This window comes from Perognathus longimembris, chromosome 7 (genome assembly GCF_023159225.1).
Source record: "Perognathus longimembris pacificus isolate PPM17 chromosome 7, ASM2315922v1, whole genome shotgun sequence".
NCBI classification, from domain to species: domain Eukaryota; kingdom Metazoa; phylum Chordata; class Mammalia; order Rodentia; family Heteromyidae; genus Perognathus; species Perognathus longimembris.
In genome coordinates, this window is record NC_063167.1 from 80,601,820 (window position 1) to 80,623,187 (window position 21,368).

At 37.8% G+C, this 21,368-nt stretch overlaps 1 protein-coding gene across 2 annotated transcripts in view; it reads right to left on the minus strand.

Annotated features, from left to right (window-relative positions):
- The window catches only part of Plppr5 (phospholipid phosphatase related 5), a 143,263-nt gene that overhangs the window by 18,229 nt on the left and 103,666 nt on the right, over window positions 1-21,368 (minus strand). Inside the window, exons 4-5 of one of the 2 annotated variants that reach the window (XM_048349977.1) lie at window positions 13,772-13,948; window positions 4,301-4,435 (exon numbers count right to left, since the gene is read on the minus strand). In XM_048349977.1, coding sequence (XP_048205934.1) covers window positions 4,301-4,435; window positions 13,772-13,948 — 312 coding nt within the window. The remainder of the gene's footprint in view (window positions 1-4,300; window positions 4,436-13,771; window positions 13,949-21,368) is intronic. The other variant, XM_048349978.1, reaches the window with a different exon arrangement.

Genomic DNA, 21,368 nt, shown 5'->3' on the forward strand with positions numbered 1-21,368 from the left:
TTAAGCAGGCACTCTATCATGTAAGTCATACCTTCAATTCTTTGGGCTTTAGTTATTTTTCAAATAAGGTCTTACTCTGCACTCCCACTTCCTGGCTGGCCTCAAACACAATCCTCCCCAATTTCTGTTTCCTAAATAGTTGGGATTATAGGATCGAGGAATCACATGTTTTCATTCATTTTCCTTACTGTAGCAAAGAAGTAATGGCAACAAGAAATATAATTTCTTCTAATTAGTTTTCAAAAGATATGTTTCATATTTCATCTGCATCAAAAAATCATTGTAAAGGATTTAGGCTCTTGTCCTGATGTATTCATGCTTCAATGAGGTAGATTTAGTTCCACTTATTAAATAATCCTAAAATAAGGGGCTTCAGCAGTATTCCAATGATTTCAGCAATGGCTAAGGAATTCCACAGAGACTCTGAGTGGCAAAGCAAAAAGATACTTTCACATCATCATTTTGATAATTATCAGTGGTACTAGCAGTGTTAAGACATGAGACCAGGAAGGTAATTTCTATTGCTTTTTCAATCATCAGAAAGACTGGCTCCGTGAGGACTACCTTCTGCTTCAATTGTTGCCTTCACTTGTTTGTTCTTATATGTGAATTCTTTTTATTTTTCTAAATAAAATAGTTTTGGAAGGTAGCTATCCATCCAGTTTGGGGTACTCATTCAGTTTAGAAAAGAGTTCCTTCATCTGGCATGATTTCATACTACATAACTCTTCAGAAGGAAACTTGCTGCTGGCAGACATTTGAGGGTGGTGTGTTTACCTGTTTGCTGAGTATGTCTCAAAATGGTACTAAGCAGGTGCTGGTGGCTCATGCCAGTAATCCTAGCTATACAGGAAGCTGAGATCTGAGGATTGAGATTTGAAGCCAGCTCTTTATTGCCAATTAAAATATCAAAAAGCTATGAATGGAGCTGTGGCTCAAGTGGTAGAGCACTAGCCTTGAGCACAAAAGCTCAGCAAAAGTGCCCAGGCTCGGAGTTTAAGCCTCCAGAATGGTACATCCATACGTGCGCGCGCGCGCGCACACACACACACACACACACACACACACACACACACACAGAGATATTGGTTATGGATGTTGAAATGTATCTAAATGGAATGACTTCCTTCCTCTCTTAGATATTCTTCCTCTTTCTTTGAAGCTTTGGACTAGAGGATATAGAGGATTTTTGTCACTCCTCCATCATTGTACCTCTTCATCAGCAAAGAAAAATTTGAGTTGCCTTTGGGACACTTTTGTCAAACTGAGCTCATTTATATTGTATTTAATTGAAATGTCCTAACACTTTTCTTGGCACAGCTGTTCAAATTTTAATTCTTCCTTTATTCTTATGAACACAGGAGACTAGGGATAATGCTAACATACCGGTCTCATCTCTGCTACCTAGAGAGTCACACCTTTGTTTCCTGAATTCCCAGGGAAAAACACAAGTGGCTTTTAGTTTCCAGAAAAATCTGAAAGCAGCTATGCTGCCAATTCTGTCGAGATATCAGGGGTCCTTGGATGAGGAAGCAGAAAGAAAATACTGTGCGATCTGAGGGTCTATGGAGAGGGTTGGCTGCCTGGGCTCTGGGCTGGTGGGATCCTACAAATGCAGGGCTTTGCAGAGCTCAAATGTAGGGTTGATAGGATTTAAAATTCACATGGCTTCCGGGGTGCCAAAGAAAGCCAGACACTAGGCTTGAATGTGCGGGAGCTACATGTGCGTGCTTAATTTGGCAGAGAAAACTAAACTGCTTCCGTAAAGAGCATGGAAACGATAAAAAAAGGAACACAGGAATTCAAGTTAGTTTGGAGGAATGTTTTTCAAGGACAATCAGTTTACCCATTTACTGAGAATATCCACAACCTCTGTAGAAATCAGTTTATGAAAACTGGACAAGGTTTTTTAATTAGAATTAGCTCTTCAAGAGTATGTAATCAGTGATTATAAGGAGAGGCAGGGAGAAGGAAGAGGAAAGGAGTAGGAAAGAAAGGGGCACATTGTGAATTTAGATAAAGCCATAGTCCTGTATCTTAATTTTCTTCTAAGGATTTTTCTGAGCATGTGCTTTCTCTCTCTATCGCTCTCATCTACATGTTCCTTTCTGTCCTAGTAGAGATAAATACCTTGTGTGTATGTGTATATATGTTTGTTTGTTTCTTTTGTAGAATGGGAGATTGAGCTCAGGGCCATGCATTTGCTGGAAGGTGCACTACCACTTGAGGAATGCCACCGGCCTTTTGTAACTTAGGTTTGTTCTTGCATCTTATTCTTTCTTTTTTGCCTGGACCAGCCTCAGACTGTGACCCTCCTTCCTCTGCTTCCCATACAGATTATAGTATTAGTCACTACAATACGAGTGTTTTTGAGATATAAGGCTTGCTAATTTTTCTCCCCTGGATTACCTAGAACTACAATCCTTCTATCTGTGCCTCCAGAAAGTCTTATGAACTCTGAATATTTTGCTTTATTATACTCATACACACATTTTACATCTACATAAAATTTATTCTAAAAACTTTACAATGTATATTGGAAACTTTTTTATATCTTGATTTACATCCTCCATTTTCACTGTTGAACACTAATGATGATTGGCAATTACTAAATTTCAAGAGTGCCAGACATGGTTCCAAGTTTCTTTACTATTAGCTTACTAGAACGCTCATAATTATTAACCAATTTATGAAAGAGAAAATTGAGTCAATGAGCCTTTAAATGAGTTTTTTAAAGTCAAACTTGTCAAATTTCCCAGTCATTCTGACTTGGAGAGCTAGGAGCAGAAATACACACTGTAATCTACCAGCTCACATGGTAATCATACACTATCAGTGATTTAATATCTCACTGAGGATACCACTTAGTTTTTCATGATTTGATATGACAAACAGCTGTAATGAAGTTCTAGGTAGCTTGCATATCAAGTGGATGTTGAGATACAATGGGCTAGTTTTCACAGATGACTAAATTTTTTCATATAACTAAATGCAATGAACATTTAGTCACTTAGTTTTCAGAAAAATAATGACTTTTTCTTGTAAACTATGGTAATTAACCATGTGACAAACTCCCCATAATTAAGGGATAAATCAGTGGCATAAAAATAAAGCATGGTTGCATGCTATAATTACTCTGGGCTTACAGTTTATCAAACCTCTTATAGTCAAATGCACTTTGACTATAAGGGGTTATATAAGAACAGAACATCTAGAAGAAACACATAAAAGTGACAACTTTGATGATGAGTTGGTCTAAACAGTGTCAAACTGGGAACCATGCCTGCAGATCAACCTTAACATAGACTTCTCTACTTTCCTCAAATGACCTGCTTTAAGAAACTAATGGCTCTGCCCAGTCAAAGAACTAGGGAGAATTTTGCATGCACGCTTTGTCAATGTAAGCTTTATGTTGAAATTCAACAAATATTGAGGCTTGATTGTGTAACAAAAATTGCACAACACACTTTCTGTAGACATGAGACATGGAACACAGACAAATAGTATGCATTTTTATTAAAAAAATCATATATTCTCAAATGAAAGTATCTTCTTGGTGTGCCAATGTCCAATTGTACAATGTTTTCTATATGCAGATAGTTGGCTTTTAGCATAAGGAATACTGGTACTTTCACTCTGTGATGCACTTTGGCTTTTTTCATGATCCTTAAGTAGTTGTACAAAGGGGTTTCAATTTAACATGTCAGTTTGTGAACACAATGCATTTTTTTACTCCATGGTGCCTTTTCCATCTTCCTCTCCTATCTCTACCAATTCCTGGTTCCTTTTCCTCATAGCCACATTAAATCCTATGACTATGTTCTCTTGCTCTTCCCCTCTCCATTGTCTGCCCCATCCACTTGACTTCTCTCTCCACTCACAACACATTTCAGTTTCCTGGTATTCTTTTTATTTTTTAAAGTGTTAGTTGTTCAGAGGAGGTATACCCTTGGAATTCTCCCCTGTGAATACCATGCTTTAGACAACAGGTTTATGTATCATATGACCTTGCATGTTCTCATATATGTTTATAATTTAGATCTAACTTACACATATGAAAGAACACATATGCCCTTTGTCTTTCTGGGCCTGACATTTCATTTCTCATAATTTTTTCCAGGTTCATCCATTTCCCCCAAATGCATGACCTCTGCAGTGACAAATTCTTCCCAAGTATCACATTAGACTCAAACAAAGTAAACTGACACTCTAGAGGGGACACTGTCCAAAGATGCACAGGAAGATCATTATTCATTTGTTCTGGATGACAGTACATTTTGGAACTATAATAATGAATCACCTGCACAGATGTTACCTTTCCCATTGGACTTTCCACCCTGGGAATGCTGACCATTCGCATCTGGGCCACACTGTCCCCATGGATGTGCTCGTTTTCAGGTTGCCGTCCTTTGAAATTATTGACCACACATACGACCTAAAATTCAGAAAAGAAACATATATCTTATGATTATCACCCTTTGGAGTAATTTGATAAATTTATATGTAGTCATAAAGTACTAAAAAAAACTTTACACATGATCTATAAAAAATTTACACCTAGATTTATTTTGTGTAAATTTTAATAGCTACCTCAACATAGATTGGTTTGAGAGCATTCACCAGTATGTGGCTCAGTTAATAATAACAACTTCATTATTCCAAAATTTTCATTCAAGTACAGTCAATGCTCACATCAATCCAAAAATAAGACTATAACCTTATAAAAATTCATAGCAAGCTAAGATTTCCTTAACGTGACTAACCTACAACTTAATTTGCATGCTAATTATTTCCCATTGCTTCAAGATTATTACATTCATCATAAACCTCCTACAATTGGCAATCCTAAATTTAGTAACATGCCATTAATTAACCTTCCTTATTGTCCCTATATTTAATTGGCACTTTAACAATAGCCAACGGGACTGCTATTGAAATGGAAGACCTTTGTCATAAGAGAAATTGACCTGTTTTACAATTAATTTTCTTCAAGAGTTGAAAGAATTTGAATAAAATCATGGGTTTTCATAGTCTCTTCTGTGAATAAAAATAAAGTTTTGTTATTTTTACGCATGTATATTCTTAAGGATCTTCCCTAGCTTTCTGATTTAATAGGTTAGGGATAAGAATAGAGGTCAGCACTTTCACATAAACTCCAGTATTTTCTGATGCAGGTAAATCATATTTAAGAAATAATGAATTAAACAACAAAGGAAAATCATTCACTATTAGTTGTTTGTAGGACAAGTAAGGTATTGAGTTTTCCTTTTCTTGAGATTTATTTTCCCCTATAAGTCAAAACAAAAATTTTACTTGAATTAAAATATGACAGTCAGGGCCTGGGAATGTTGCTTAGTGGTAGAGTGCTTACCCAGCATGCACAAAGCCCTGGGTTGAATTCCTCAGCACCACATAAACAGAAAAAGCAGGAAGTCAGGAAGTGGTGCTTTAGCTCAAGAGGTAGAGTGCTAGCCTTGAGCAAAACAAAAACAAAACAAAACAAAAAAGAAGCCAGAGACAGTGCTCAGGCCCCAGGACTGGCAACCCCAGATGGATATATATATATATATATATATATATATCCCCATTATATATATAATATAATATATATTATATATAATATAACCCCATTATATATAATATTATAATATATAATATAATAATATATAATATATACACATATATGTGTATACACATGTATATATACACATGTATATATACACATATATACATATATGTATATATACAGTCATTTTAAAAAGAAATGCTTAATCTGTAATCGTACTTACATTGTATGTTTTCATAAGTGCTCCATTAGTTTCTTTGTTTAAGGCTTACTACTGAATCTTCCCTTCCCCCTCCTTCCCTCCCTATCTCCCTTCCTTCCTGCTTGTCTTTTTCCTTCCTTCCTTCCCTCCTTCTTCTTCCCTCCTTTCTTCCCCACCCCCACTTTTTATTCTGTGCCTTATAAGGAATTAATCCCAGGACCTCCTATCTAGCACATAATAGACACATATTAAATGAAATTTATTAGCATAATAATTCTCTTCTCTTGTAATTTAAATGACAAGGAAGGAATTTATCAGTCATTAAAATCATACTCAACTGTTTTATGTCTTGTCTTCTAATACAAGTCTAGAAATGAATTACTTTTAGTAAAAAATAGTAAGGAAAATCAAGAGATTCAGTTTTTTACCCTTAGTCTGTATGTTCCTATGCCAATAAGATCTTAGTTATTCAATTTTAAGTTAAATATACAAACCTGAAAAATAATAACATCTCTATGGGACTTTGTAACAGATAATTATTTCCTCAAAAACTGCTATTTATTTCTCACCCTTTCAGATCCTAAAAGAATTACAAACTAGAAACATGGATCAAATTCTGTTCATTGGATAGCTCACCTTTAGCCTTAGTACCCAGCTCTATAAGGTAAAGGACAGTAAGGGCTTGGACTTGCGATAACCTACTATCAAATCTATTAATGCTGTAAGCATCTTGACCTCACAAAGCATTCAGATGTGGACTTCTCAAGAGAGAAGGTCAGAAAATTTTATCTGGAGAGCAAAGACTATTAATAATTTTGGCTTTATAGAATTATATATCTCTATCAACTATTCAACTCTGCCCTTTTGATGGGGAAGTAGCTTATCCTGCCCATTCACAAATGAGCAGGCACACTAATGTTCCAAAAACCTTTTTACAAAAGCAGGCAATGGGTCAAAGCTTGCCTGCAAGCTGATTTGCACTGCTCTGGATTGCAAAGGACATAATCAAGAATTTTACCTACAATTACAATAAAACAAATCAGCAATATCATCTCTACCCCATAAAACAGATAGACACATCTTATTAGCATTATAAATTACTAGAAAGTTGGGCATATAAAAGAACTGCTGATAATTCTGTAGTAAACATTTTGAAATGAAGTAACTTTGTACACAGACATGAAGCTTGTGAAATGAAGTTATCTGATTGTACTATGAAGTTCTTAAATTAGCATAATTCTTTATTTTTCTTTTTATTTATTTGGTACTTAGAAATAGACTTTCAAGTCTTATTTATAATTGATTTTGATATTACTTAGGTTTGCAAAATTCTTTGAAAGGATCTGTGGTTCCTCTCTTTGCCTGAAATAAAACACAGGTTAATAGCACTGAGGCATCTTAGAATTCACCTCTAAAACATTAAGCACCCAACATATAGTAGACACTTATTAAATAGTACTTATTAGCATAGTAATTCTTCCTTACTTTTGTTATTTAAATTATAAGAAATGATCAAACCTTCTTTGGAATCATATTTAAGTAAATCTTATTTAATAAATCACATTTAATAAATAAATCATACTTAATAAATCTTCTCTGTTAACATTCACAAGTCTGGAACAGATTTACTGTTAGTAAACTTAATGCGCAAAAGCAAGACACGAGGTTTTCATCCTTAATCTATATGTCCTTGGTTTGTCTTCTAGGTCTAGATTTTCTCAGTTGGATAGAAAAAAGATTGCATCATCATCATCGTGTTTGTGTACTAGCTTGCTTTGTGCTCACAGAGAACTATGACTCATTTTATCATTAAGCTCTTTCTTTGGCTGGCAATGGTGTGACACATTGTAGACAGATTTATAACTAAATTCAAGATTTGCTCTTGTCCTGAACTACACCCTGGATCTTCTCAGGAGCAAAAAGATCTCCCTACCATCACCCATCCCCATTTCTTCTCTCTTCTTTAGTATATATCTACCAACTATTCCTAAAGGAAGACCAGCCACCACCTCTTGCTTGGATTCCTGTGTAGCTTTCCTAAACTATCCCCTGAGAAGCAATAGGGCCCTCGTCAACTATTGTGGACAGTGTGGTGTGAGAATGGCCTTTCCAAAGGCAAGCTGCATGTGTCTTCCCATTAAACCACATTATGGCTTGGCTCCCCATTTGTCTTACAGTGTGAACGCCAGCCCACCTTTGCAACCTTCTTTCTCTTAATTTTCTAGACACTATTTGCTCTGTTCTACTTCCTTCCTTTTGGAGGTGCTATCTCAGGTCCACCATCTTTGGATGCCTTATGTTAGTTGGTCATGTTGAGTCACTGCACATAAGAGAACTCTCTGAGCCCTTAGGTAGGGTAACTTGTTTTGGGGTACTGGTTTTCTTTGTACTCACTGAGAACTATGAGTCATTTTATCAGAGGCTCTATCTCAATAAGAACTTACATGTTGGGTTTAGCAATACTTGGACTGGTGTGGGTTGCCAGTAAGACTCTGTTTCCCAAAGTGAGGGATTTTGCTTATCACTGTATACCCAGTGCTGCAGTGAATGAAAACATTCAGACTGATAAATTTTCTGACATGCATATAAAACTTAAAATTAACTTCCACTGAAACATCCTGTTTTTATATTAGTGCCTTCCATGTGCATACTTCTACCTTCTCCTACAAAAATGGCATTAATGTGGGTGAGAAGTTTCAAAGGGTAACACTGATCAAGATGCATTGTATTCATAAACTGCTTTGTTGAATGGCAACTTCTTGATACAACTGCTTAAAAATCATAAAAAATATAATTGAAAAATTGGTGCAAATGAATCATTACCACACGTGCATTTTTATATGATAGTGATAATAAATTAATTGATTTCATTTGTATATGTTTTTCCTCTTCCCTATGACAAAATAATATCATCATTGTCTGGGATAAGTTTATGACCTCTGAGGTCAAGTGGGTGTCACTAGCTTTAATTCTAGGATTTTTCATATACTAACTTCGTGAACAAAGTTCAGCGGAAATTACTCAATACCAGACGTCTCACTTTTTTTAATCCATTGAATGAAGACAACACATCTCCAGGAGGGGTTTTGACCACTCACTGAATTACTATAGTAAAGATAACAGGAAAAATGAACTATTGCTATCATTATACATGATAACATGAAAAGTTCATACTGTTGTGGCCTAATAAGTTAAACTAAAGCATTTGAATCTAGTTGTCCAACATGAAGCACCTGAGGCCCAGTGCTTCTATCTTCCCAGCACTGGGCTGCACTTGCTACAAGCAGGACTTGAACCTTTAAAATAACCCTAGCAAATAAATAAATCTGCATTCACCTATCAAATATTTCCTGAGCATCTCCCATCTCACAGACCCCTCTAGGGACTAAGGATCCACAGCAAAAAAGGCAACAGGAAGTCTTCTCAAAATCTTACATTCTAATTTGATTGTAAATGACAACCAAAAAACCCCAAAATGTTGCATGTAGTATAGAAATGGCTGAGAGGGGTGGTGGAGAAAACTAAAGAGTGAATGAGGACTGGCTCCCTTCTAGGTTTGGGACAGTAGCTACCTTAAACACAGCTCAGGGGAGGCCTCCCTATTTGAGAAATAATAAGTGACAAGGTCACAACCAGCAAATGGCAAAGCAGGATGCTAACAAGTTAGACTTTTCCCCCCCTCACTCTCATGTCTTTGTTTTATTTCCTAAAATACACAAAAGGAAGGGCATCCCTACTAAAACAAATGTGTAAATGGCCAGAGCTGGTTTGTGAGCGAGAAGCAAGCTTTGACTGTATGAAAAGGGCAGGGTTTAGGAGGGAGAGAAAGTGAGCTTTGCTAGTGAAAGAGCTGCCAGATCACTGATGATCCTAGTGATGCACTAGAAGCAACTGGATCAGATGTGTCATGGACAAGGCTTTATAACAATCTTGACAGGCAGGTTTTGGTTAGAAAAGCAAAGAAAGGGAAGAATTGTATTTATTTTTATTTTCTGTAGCAGAAATGAACTAGATGAGTCACTAGCTGTGAGGAACAAACTAGGAAAGACTGAGTCAAAAAAAAGCCAGTGCTAGCAATGGCCTGTGGGTGTGGGGAGGAGGGGGTCCAACCACAACATAGGAGACCAGGACTTGGTGAGTGTTCATTTTATTGTGGACACATTTTAGAATCCTGTGTGGACTGAAAGATTACTGAAAACACCCCAGTATGCTGCAGACCAAGGGTGCAGTGCTGCCCAAAATAAATGCAGTGCTGAGCTGTCCAAATGAGAAAACTGGGAGTTGTAGATTTCTCCCTCCTTCCCATCCATTCTGCATCCAACTCCAACCTCTCCATTTTCTCATCCCTTCTGTGGACCTCGCCGTCCCCTGCCCCCCTGCCACTGTGCTACCAAAGTCCAATTTAAATCATTTTGTTTCCTTGCTTCTGAAGTTTTATTTTCCACTCAATACATTTTTCAAAGCAAAAAAGAATCTCACAGGGTAAAAAAGAGAAAGTGAAGAAACAGTATCATGGACGGAACTTATTTAGTGCTTCATGAAGTCTTCTTGAGCTCACAGTTGTCCTCAGGGAGGCTGTGGTCGTCCTTGCTTAATCAAGGAGACAGTGGGGCTCAGAAAAATTGAATGAACTCAGTCGTACACTGGCAGTTAATGAAGAATCTCGGGTTCAATTGGGCTGTTTTGTTCTTGTTCGCTTGTTTCTGCCCTCATTAAAGTCTGACAGTGGTGTCTGGTTCACTTCTACTTTATTCTTATGACATACAAAACTATCCAGGATACATCCCTGTCCCCTTCCATCTTGTCCCTCTTGTCATTTGTGCTCAAGAAGTGGTATCCTCCTAGGATGCCACTCTTTCTCATGCACAAGCCATAACCTGGATCCAGCAGGTGCTCCATATTCTGATTTTATGAAATAGTTGTTATTGCCTTTGTATACTCTGCTCTTTGTTCTTCATTTCTTAGGCCAAGCCTAAATTTGTCTCTATGAGAAGCTTTTCAAGTTGCTGTATCTCCTCCCTTTTCTGCTCCTAATTCTATCAATGTTTATCTCTCATTGGAGGTCATGGTATCTCTATATGACTTGTCATCTGTGAAATGTCTGTTTTTCCCACCTGACTGTGATTTAGTTAAGCACATAGACTAGACCTTTATTTATTCTTAGCACTAAATGTAGAGTAAGTATAGGTAAATGTTTATCTTACCACAGAAGACAGGGATGAGACATTTAAGGGAGTAATCAATTAATATGAAGCAAGAAGGGAAAGACAATAACTCAGAGGAGGCAGGGCATGGCACAGCACACTATCTGCCCCACATCCTGCTTCAGATTATTCTGGAGGTCATAGTAGATTATATTTTAGGGCATTTCTTTATACAGTATCCAATGGTCCTCAGTTATGAACTCAATATCATTCCCAACTGTACCCCTCAATTCTTCCTTTGGGGACCCCACAGTCTTGCTTTCCATCTCCCCTGACATTATCATTCTTCTTGGGTCTCCAAACCAAATTGTATGTCCCACTGGAGCCAGAACATATGTATCAGAGTTTCCTTACATATTTGCTTCTGACCACCGTGCCTGGTAGCCACAAACACTCACATACAATTGGGAATCAACACAGACAACCACATTTAGCTATTATATGGCTAAATCATTGTTTCCACGTGGCCTTTCATGTGTGGTAATGGTTAAAGAGAAATGCTGAAAAGTTTGGAGAGAGACTTGATGCCTTAGGAGTTCACAGTCAAACAACGTGGATTTCCAGATTGAGAAATCACTGGGAAAATGTGACCCCAGGGTTCCCATTTGGCCTTGTTAGGCAATATCATGTTCTCTGGAAGTACAGAGAAGATACAACTGCCACAAGGCTGATAGGGAGGCTGATAAGAATATCAGGCTAGATGTTTTGAACCTAGAAAGCTGAAACACAGCTTACAGCAGTGTTTGGAAATTTTTTGAATTAAATTTTATTGACAAGGTGATGTACAGAGAGGGTATAGTTACATAATAAGGTAGTGAGTACATTTCTTGTCATATTTGTTACACCGTCCTTCATTTTTGATTTTGATTACTAGTATGCACTTCGGCTTGTTTATAATTATTTTCATGGGCTGTATGACTTTTTTTTAAATGTTAATTCATTTTAGCTATGGTGAATGAAAGCAAGAAGAAGTTTTGATCCAAGCCTGAAACCCAGTTTTCATGAGACTGTAGGTCATTTCAAAGAAAGAGGGGCATTACATTGATAAGTTCAGTCCAAGTTTGTTTCTGTACTTGGGTGATAAAATGTGGTCCAGAGTGACTGCAATCATGAGGAGCAAGCTGTTACCATAAAGCTGAATCTCAGCCATTCACAGCAGCTCAATCTCCAGCCAATCAGAATAACCGCTGCCAAAACATGGCCATATAAGGCAAATGCTAACTGGAACCAATTAGGATGTTCCTTTCTGTGACTTCCTTTTCTCTGACTATAAATGAAACCCACACATGGTAGGGTTGGGCAATTTCAACCAAATTTGGAAACACCCAATAGTTGTAGATCCTGATTTTGTCTTCTGTGTCTGTTTCTGTCTCTTTCTTTCTTTTTTTTTTTTTTTGGCCAGTCCTGGGGCTTGGACTCTGGGCCTGAGCACTGTCCCTGGCTTCTTTTTGCTCAAGGCTAGCACTTTACCACTTGAGCCACAGCGCCACTTCTGGCCATTTTCTGTATATGTGGTGCTGGGGAATCGAACCCAGGGCCTCATGTATAAGAGGCAGGCACTCTTGCCACTAGGCCATATCCCCAGCCCCGATGTTTCTGTCTCTTTCTCAAATAAACTGTTCAATTTATCTCACATGACACTTTTTCACAGGTAGTACTGGAGTTGGAATTCAGGTCCTGATGCTTGCTAAAGCAAGCTGTCTGTCACCGAGCCAGGCTCCCAATACATTTTTGCTTTACTTTCCTGAGAGGACTTTACATTTTGCCAGGAGCTGACTTCAAACTATGCCTGTTGCCCCCACAGCTGGGATTTCAGATATGCACCAACATGGCTGGCTTATTTGTCAAAATAGTGGTCTCACTAATTTTTTGTCAGACTGACCTGAAACCACTTGAACCATGACCTAAGTTCTTTTGTTTTTTCAGTTGGTAAGTCAGTATGTTTGCCAGAGTTGGCCTCTGACAGCAAGCCTCCCAAGTAGCTAAGGTTATAGATTCGTACCACCACACCTGGCTCAAATTTGAAATGGAGCCTTGTTAATTTTTGCCCAGGCTGGCTTCGAACTATGATCCTCCTGTCTTTGTTTCCTGAGTAGTGAGGATTCTAGGTTTGTGCCATCATGTCCAGCTTAAAAACATAAATTAACTTATTTATAAAATAATGTTCTTATGCTCTAAACATTTTCTCCTGTCAGCAAAATGTCCATATACCTGTACTTCCAATAGAAATGAAATACACTGTTTAGTCTTAGAACCTCTAAGAGAGTCCAAGGAAGGCTGAGGATGTGGATGCAGAAGACTCGCTTACTTCGCCAGAAGTCACTCAAGGTGCTCATCGTGGTGTGGTAGTAAAGTTGAAAGGGATGGTGCTGTCTGGGAACCTAAAGAGAACTCTTACCTATACGTGAATCACAGGTGAGCACTGTCATGGGGCTCCTGAAGCACACAGGAGGGAGGAGCTAGGATGCTCTGGGTTGAATTAGATAACTACTGAGAAAAATTTAAATCCAAACAACTCACTCTTTAATATCATCCAAGGTGGACCACTTTTATCCTGGGTCTATTTTATCTGACATTATTTTAGTCACCTTGAAGTAGAGACTTTATTTCATTTTCATCCGCAAACCTGATTTTAGGCAGAATAAATGGAAGGGGAGAAAGAAAGGATTGACATATGATATACACATGATCATTGGTGTATTACTTTCAGACAAACTCAGTGCTTCACCATTGCTTCTTAAAGGTGGCCATTCAGATTCACTACAAGGCTTCAGATCCTTTAGATAAATTTGTACTTACCAGAAATACTGCTATGGATATGCCAACGAGAAAGCCTGCAATCACATCTGACCAGTGGTTTCGATATTCGGCTACTCTGTTGAGTCCGGTAAGAAAGGCCAAGCACATTAGTCCCAGGCAGAGAACTGGCTTAGCAAGTCTGGTTCCTTTGGCTTTGATGGTATTGGTGATGTACATCTGAAACAAATAAAAATAAGGTTTTCACAAATGCATAACCTTGCTATACAAACATGGCATATTATGTGGATGTGAGCAAAGATATTTTAGTCATATGGATGCCTAGATAGTTCAAATCATTTGCTATCATTTACAAATTATTGAAAAGCAGTGTGTGTGTATGTGTGTGCACATGCTTCAATTCAGGTTCTTGGTGCTGTCCTTGAGCCTTTTCTACTCAAGTAGAGCTGTCTACTATAGCCCTACTTCTGTTCTTTTGATGGTTAATTGGAGATAAGAGTCTCACAGACTTTCCTGCTCAGGCTTGCTTCAAATCTCAGTCTTCAATTCCCAGCCTCATGCATAGCTTAGATTACAGGCATGAGTCACCTGCACACAGCTAAAAGCAGAATTTTAAGAGTAGCACTTCACTTCCCTGACAGTCATTTCTTACTAACGGTGCATTCCTAGGTGACATTATTAATCATCTGGGCACATAGCGCAGATACTCCAAATGTCCTTGTTTGTCACTTTCAACTTACCTCTTCTTATTTTATCTACTACATTTGTTCATCAGATTCAGCAATACAATGAGAAGGGGAAACTGATCGATTTTAATGTTTGACTTTCAACCTACCATATTGAGAAGATGCATACTTGATAGTAGAAACATTAAAGAGTAGGTTTCCAGTAATTAAACATTTATTTATTTATTTATTTATTTATTTATTTATTTTTTGGCCAGTCCTGGGCCTTGGACTCAGGGCCTGAGCACCATCCCTGGCTTCTTCCTGCTCAAGGCTAGCACTCTGCCACCTGAGCCACAGCACCCCTTCTGGCCGTTTTCCATATATGTGGTGCTGGGGAATCGAACCCAGAGCCTCATGTGTAGGAGGCAAGCACTCTTGCCACTAGGCCATATTCCCAGCCCCACCAGTAATTAAACTTTTATTTGAAGAATGGATTTAATTTAATGCAACACCAAGGTTTGCAGTTATGTTTAACTGGATAAATTTTTAACTGTTTAAATTTAACAGCAGAATACAATGATGGAAACAGGGAAACCAAAAGCACAGCAATGACTAAACATCTACATTTTCTCATTTTCCTATAAGTTAATGAAGAGCATATTGTGTCATCTGATTGAACTGAATGCTCAGAACTAAACTGGTCCCATGCCCAACCTGATCTACTATTCAGTTAGTAACTCTAGTGACTGCAAGTGAGATGGGTCATTCATTACTGAAGTTAATAGTAAAGCAATTATGAAAGGGTTGACATTGAGACTATAGTTAGATTTTTATAGTTGTCAGCTTGAGTATCTGGTCCCACTAATATTCTCAGAAAAATACTTAGAGTGGATATAATTGTTTCACTATTGTCTTGGGTTAAATTTGAAAAAAATACATTTGCCTAGGAGATTATACCGAAATCAGTGTTTGGAATCCTTTTAGCTCATAGCAACCATCTTAAACCGCCATGAAATTCAGTAAATACCTCTTGTATATATTTTTCTAGACCAACTTTGCAGTTCTGTTAGCTGCCAGAAGAGGTTGTATGAATATTCAAAGCATTCCAACCATACAAGTCTCTTCTCCCTAGGCATGTTCTAGCCCTTTGTAATCTATCCCAGATCCCAATACTATTCCAGCAGAAAAAGAGCTCCATCGTGGCCTTGACCTTTGGAGCTGGATCTGAGTATCATAATTCTGCTCTCAGGAGGGCTTACTAATTTCCACTACAGGGAAAAAGCACACAAGAGAGGGAGACAGAAAGAGATGAGAAAAATAAAAGGTTGTTCTTCCCATTCTGAGATAATGCATTAAGAAACTCTGTCCACAGGGATAAATAATGAAGCAGAGATATCAGGCCACAACCAAGGATTTGACTAATAGCAGAACTCCTTGTCTTGCTGTTGCATATGGACAGAGAGTGGATCTGAGATTCTCCCAGGATTATCTTTCATAAAGTTATAAGGTGGTTGACGATTCCTGACCTTTTCATTTCTTCACATCTGTCAGAATTCTAAAGATAGCTTAGCTTTATAAAGACCAAATAGAGATGGGATAATTGATTAATAGGACTACCGTTAATATTAATTATAGCTCCATCACTTGGCACATAATTACTATTCAGGGAACTGTTTTATCCAGTTTACATTATCTCATTAACTCTTCAAGATCCTCAGTTAACAGCATACTGACTGGAGAGAAGGACATGATAGAATTTCTAGGAATGGGAATTTCAAGAATCATGGATTTAAATTTAAGGTTGATCAGAGCCATGCTTAAAAGAATAATACATACATTTTCTTGGAATATAATCTGTATGGAGATAATGAAAGAAAAATAAAAGAATTTTGACTTGTGCTTGGCAACCCCTTAGTACTTGATGACTGTAAGTGCCTTTAAAGCATTCCAGTTGTGTTATCCTTGTGGAAAGTCTGTTCTTGCTAAATTGTAGAAATGATTATGGCATAAGAACCTATTAAGCAAGTTGGATACAGGACAGGAATTGATTATTTATGCTTTCTTGGTTTTTTAAATTCACTTATGAAACCATTTACGTTAACCAGAAATAAAAATCTAGCTAATCATAGCACAAAGAGAAAGATGGTATGATGTGAGCAAGATGATATTCACTCAGTCTTCTGGGGCCTGTGGATGCTGAGGGCCTCACAGGGCCAATGCGTTCTACCACGTGATCAGTCTTTATTTGTGCATTCCACAAATACCTATCAGTAGTAAGATGCAGGTAGCCCAAAGTCAATCTCATCTGCATACTCTTTTTGGTGTGTATTCTTCTACTTTTTCTATTTCTTATAAAGACATATCTATATCTATAGCATCTATATATCTATATCTCTATATATTTCATATATGTATGGGGGCTTTGCTTTTGTTTGCTTTTGTTAAAAAGTCATAAAACCCATATTAGTCTGTGATATGATTTCTTTGTCCTCTTTGTTACAATAAACATCCATCTTGTGGGTACAATTGAGCAAATATGCCATTGATAAAAGAGGGCTACTATTAAAAATAAATTCAAAAAGCACCCACGTATTTGTTAAACACCTACTAAGCACCAGTGGCTGTATTAAGTTTCTTCAAGGAGGAAGCATCCACGGTTTGATGCTCAAGGATGGGTGTGGGCATTCTGAGTACAAAAAAATAAAAAGCACTGGCACAGGCAGCAAGGCCAACAAATAACATCCCTGTGATGTGTGTTCAGAAAAAATAAACCCACCTCTGCTATTTTCTCTCAGAACACTCACATTATGCTTGCTTTGCACCATTATTGCTTGTTTTACTTTCATTCTTCACTACAGTGAGGACATAGAAACCATGCCTGAGTCTTTCAATGTCAACTGTATGCTTGACACTTTGCATGACACATAGAAAGCATTCAATAAAGAACAGATAAAGGGGAAATGCAAAAATACAAGAGAGATATCACGAGTAAAATTTTCTTCAGAACTCTTGATCTGTTCACTCTAACAGTGAACTCAGAGTGAATAGATCAATGGCACTCATCTGTTCACTCTACTAGAATATCCCATTCAGATGGATTCTTTGTTCACTGATGGCTGTCTCTGAAATTTACAGAAGGTTTATTACACAGTAGGCACCCAAAATTGACTGAATGAAAGAAGCATGGACAGCATAGTTGGGTAGAGAGATAGTCTTATGATTTGAAAGTTCTTATCATTATTTGAAAGTGTCTTGCACATGGATTAGTTTATTCCTTATTGTCTTGCACTTCTTGTTTATCTTATTTTGCCAGAAGCATGCCTGCTACAGAGTAGCCCTTGTGATAGGAAATGTCAGCCCGATGAGGTGTTCACACACTATTTTGGGTTCCTGTAATTTCCTGTGAATATGTTACCTTATCCAATGAGTAGAAAACCAAGTAGAGGATCAATCCAAGTAGAGAACCCTGCCCCTGGTTGTAGTCAGAGAGAGAGCTAGAGAGAGCAAGAGAGAGGGAGAGCGAGAGCGAGAGATTTGGAGATGCACTGCCCTCTGTCTTTCAATTGTGGAAGTAAGGAAGGTGGCCTCTAGAAGCAGAAAACAGAAAGGCTTGCCCTAGAATCACCTGAGGGCTGCACACAGATGTCAACTTGGCATTATCCCAGTAAGATCTTTGTTGGACTTCCAACCTACAGAACTTTATGATAATACACATATATTATTTTAGGCCACCATGCTTGTAGTAATTCTTCTGGTGTCAACAGAAAACTAATATATTCAATTGACAACTGCTTAAATTATGTATGTACTCAGCTAAACTATATACTCAATTGATGACTGCTTAAACTATATATGTACTCAAATAAACCATATACTCAGTCAGTATCTGCTTAACATATAGAAGAATTAATACACTAGAGTATATTTTAAAATGTGTTTCTGGAGGGGAAAGAGAACCGTGATATAGTAATTGTAATATCTACTTTTGCATTTGAAACAAATCTGGATTTCAGTCCCATCTCTGCCATTTACTTAAATGATTTTTTCAACCTTTCTAAGCCTTGTCTGTGTATCCAATGCAAATGATAGTAAAATTAGTAGTACCACACCATATTATAGAGATTAAACATTGTAACACAAATATGGGATTTAAAATATTTAACAGAGTTTAGCCTACATTGAACCCTCAGATGTCAGAGCCAAACCAGAAAAGGACCAGGACCATCGTGTTTGGGCAATGCCTGGTGACTGGAAATGTTAGGTGTGGGTGCCATTGAGACCAGCCATTTGCCAAACTCCTTCTCATGCTTTCTTGCTTCATTCACATTTTCATTATGCTATTTTGTCATTTAAAATCCCTTTTAAACCTACCTGAAGAACCCACTAATTGTTTTTTTTCAGATGACTCTTATTGTTTAGTTCTTCCATCTTCCATCAGTTTCCTCCATCAAAGGAGTAACTCAGTAGCCACACAAGAAACCTGGATACTGAAATTCCACCCCCCACTTCCCTCTGCTCCTCCCCTCTATCCATCTCATTTCCTCTCTTCTTCTCTCCTCCACTTTCCTCTCCATTCTTCTCTCTTTTTTCACTCCTACTTTCTCTTTTATTTTCTCCTTCCTTCCTTTCTTCTTTCTTCTCTCTTTTCTTCCGTGCTTCTTTGACAATGTCTTTCTACATAGTCCAGGCTAACCTTGAACTCATAGTCCTCCTTCATCAGCCTCCCAATTACTAGGACTACTTGCCATGACCTTACTTAGCTATAGTACATTTTGCTATATGTTAGTCCTTTAAAAAGTTAAAGCCCTAAATTAAACCCACCTCAACATATATTGTCTCTCAGCCCAGAGTGTAGTTGTGGCTTCTTGAGATTACACTCTTATCATTGTAACACTGATCCGTAGCTCAGTCAGATTAGAATGGGATATTTGTCAAGGGATTTCTCTATTGGACAGTTTTGATTAATTGAACCTAATAAGGCACTACTTTCTGTTTGGTTTGGTTTAATAACCCCATACTATTATTGGCCATAGAGTGTCTATGTCAGTGCTATATTATGCTTTCTATTGTTTCCTTGTATGGATTAAATTCTATCTAATGTTCTCCTTACCCTAGACTTCTGGGATTGTTCAAGAGAAGAAACTCTTATAATTAAAAAATAATATTCAACTATTTCAAGATGATTTCAAACTTTTAAGTTGACATCTATCATATTAATTCTCTCTCAGTGAGCTCCAGAAAGACACTCCCCCCAATAAGGCAGCATCAAGGATAGAACTCCATGAAACTAGACATATGGTTTCAAACTGGTACAAAGATGTTTAAAAAACCAGGAAGTTTATCTCTAAACTGATGTGTTATGCCCTAGAAATTATATTTGATATTCTTATCAACACCCATAAATTTTCCAAATAACAAATTAAGGATGTCTGATGGTCTGTGAAACAAGTGATGAGAGATGCTACACTGGTGGGAAAACCAACAACTTTACCAGACAAGTTTGTGTTCACAAAGTTCAGATGTCTCGAGGCTGTGATGGGCATAGATAGAGGTTGGTAATACTATAATAAACAGTAAAACAGTGAGGCCTTGAGGCTCAGAAAATGACATAACAAAATACTGCACTTTGACATGCTGAACAACATAGAGCGAAAGTAGATAAAAAGGCCTGAGAAGCAAAATTTCCCTCTACCTTATCCTGTCCTCCTTTCTCCACCCTTTATTTATTCCCTGTAGCAAGTTATAGAAGTCAGAATTCTTCACTAAGGTGGGTTAGATGACCTATTAAGGTCAATCTCTCTCTTTTCCTAATTGTCTCTCATTGAAGAGTGATCCAGCTTCAAGCCAAATCTCTCCTGCTCAGAGAACAAACAAGATTCTGAATAGATTCTGCTTTTGTTCCCATTCAGTCTGTTAACAATAGATCAAACCCTTCCACCCAATTACTTTTCTATATGGCAGTTCATTCTTCATCATACCTACCTAAAGAAGGTTCCCTGCATCCTCAGATCTTCACTTCTGAAGGCTTCTTGTCACATAAAACTGCCTAAATACTTTACACAGGCTTCGCCTGCTAATCTCTGGTGGACATACATGTTATGATTGGTGAGGCAAAGTACCACCTTTCTGCTCTTACTGAAGTCATGAATTTGATGTACAACCTCACCTTGAGTTGGAATGGATCTTATACTGAGTAAAAGTTGGATGGGAAAGGAGAAATTTCGAATACAGATTCAGATCTATATCTCTTGATTTTTCCCTCTTCTGGCAAGACAACACTAGTTGGGGTCTTCCAAGATCTCATGAGTGAGATGGGAAGGTCATGGCAGAGCCATGACCACAGGACCTTATCAAGTGCTCTCTCTTGTCTCCACTGCTGTGTGCCTATCACTGTCACTGATGTCCAACTGACGATTACTGCTGATGTCTCTGGCCTCCTACCAATTAGCCCCATCTAAGCACACTCGTGATAAAGATCTTTTGATGTCCAACACATCATCTTGTAGCACCAGGTGGGCTGTGTGTCCCCTTCCACTTTGCTGCATGGTTCTTTGATTTCTACAGTAGCTATCTTATCCACTGTCTGACCCACCTGCCACAGATGCATAGTAAGAGTGGATATTCTTCCAGTGACAAGCCATAGGTGAAGTACAAACCCTTCAACTTTCTGCTACCCAAGGATCAACTTCTTTCTCAAGATTTCTAACACAAAGGATGCTTGCCTGTATACATGCATTGCCATTCCACTCTCCCCTTTCCTTTAGTCTTCTCTGTTCCACCATGTTAGAAGTTCCATCCTTCGTATTTATTGTGCCCTGGCCTCTCTTTCCTATTGGCTGAAAGAAATACTTGGGTTACCAAATGTTAACTTTGGTATGCAAAAGCAGCTTGGGAATTTACTAGATTTTTAAAATCCTATCTGACCTTAGTCAACCTTAAATTTTAAGATTAGTACTGATTAGATAGTAGAA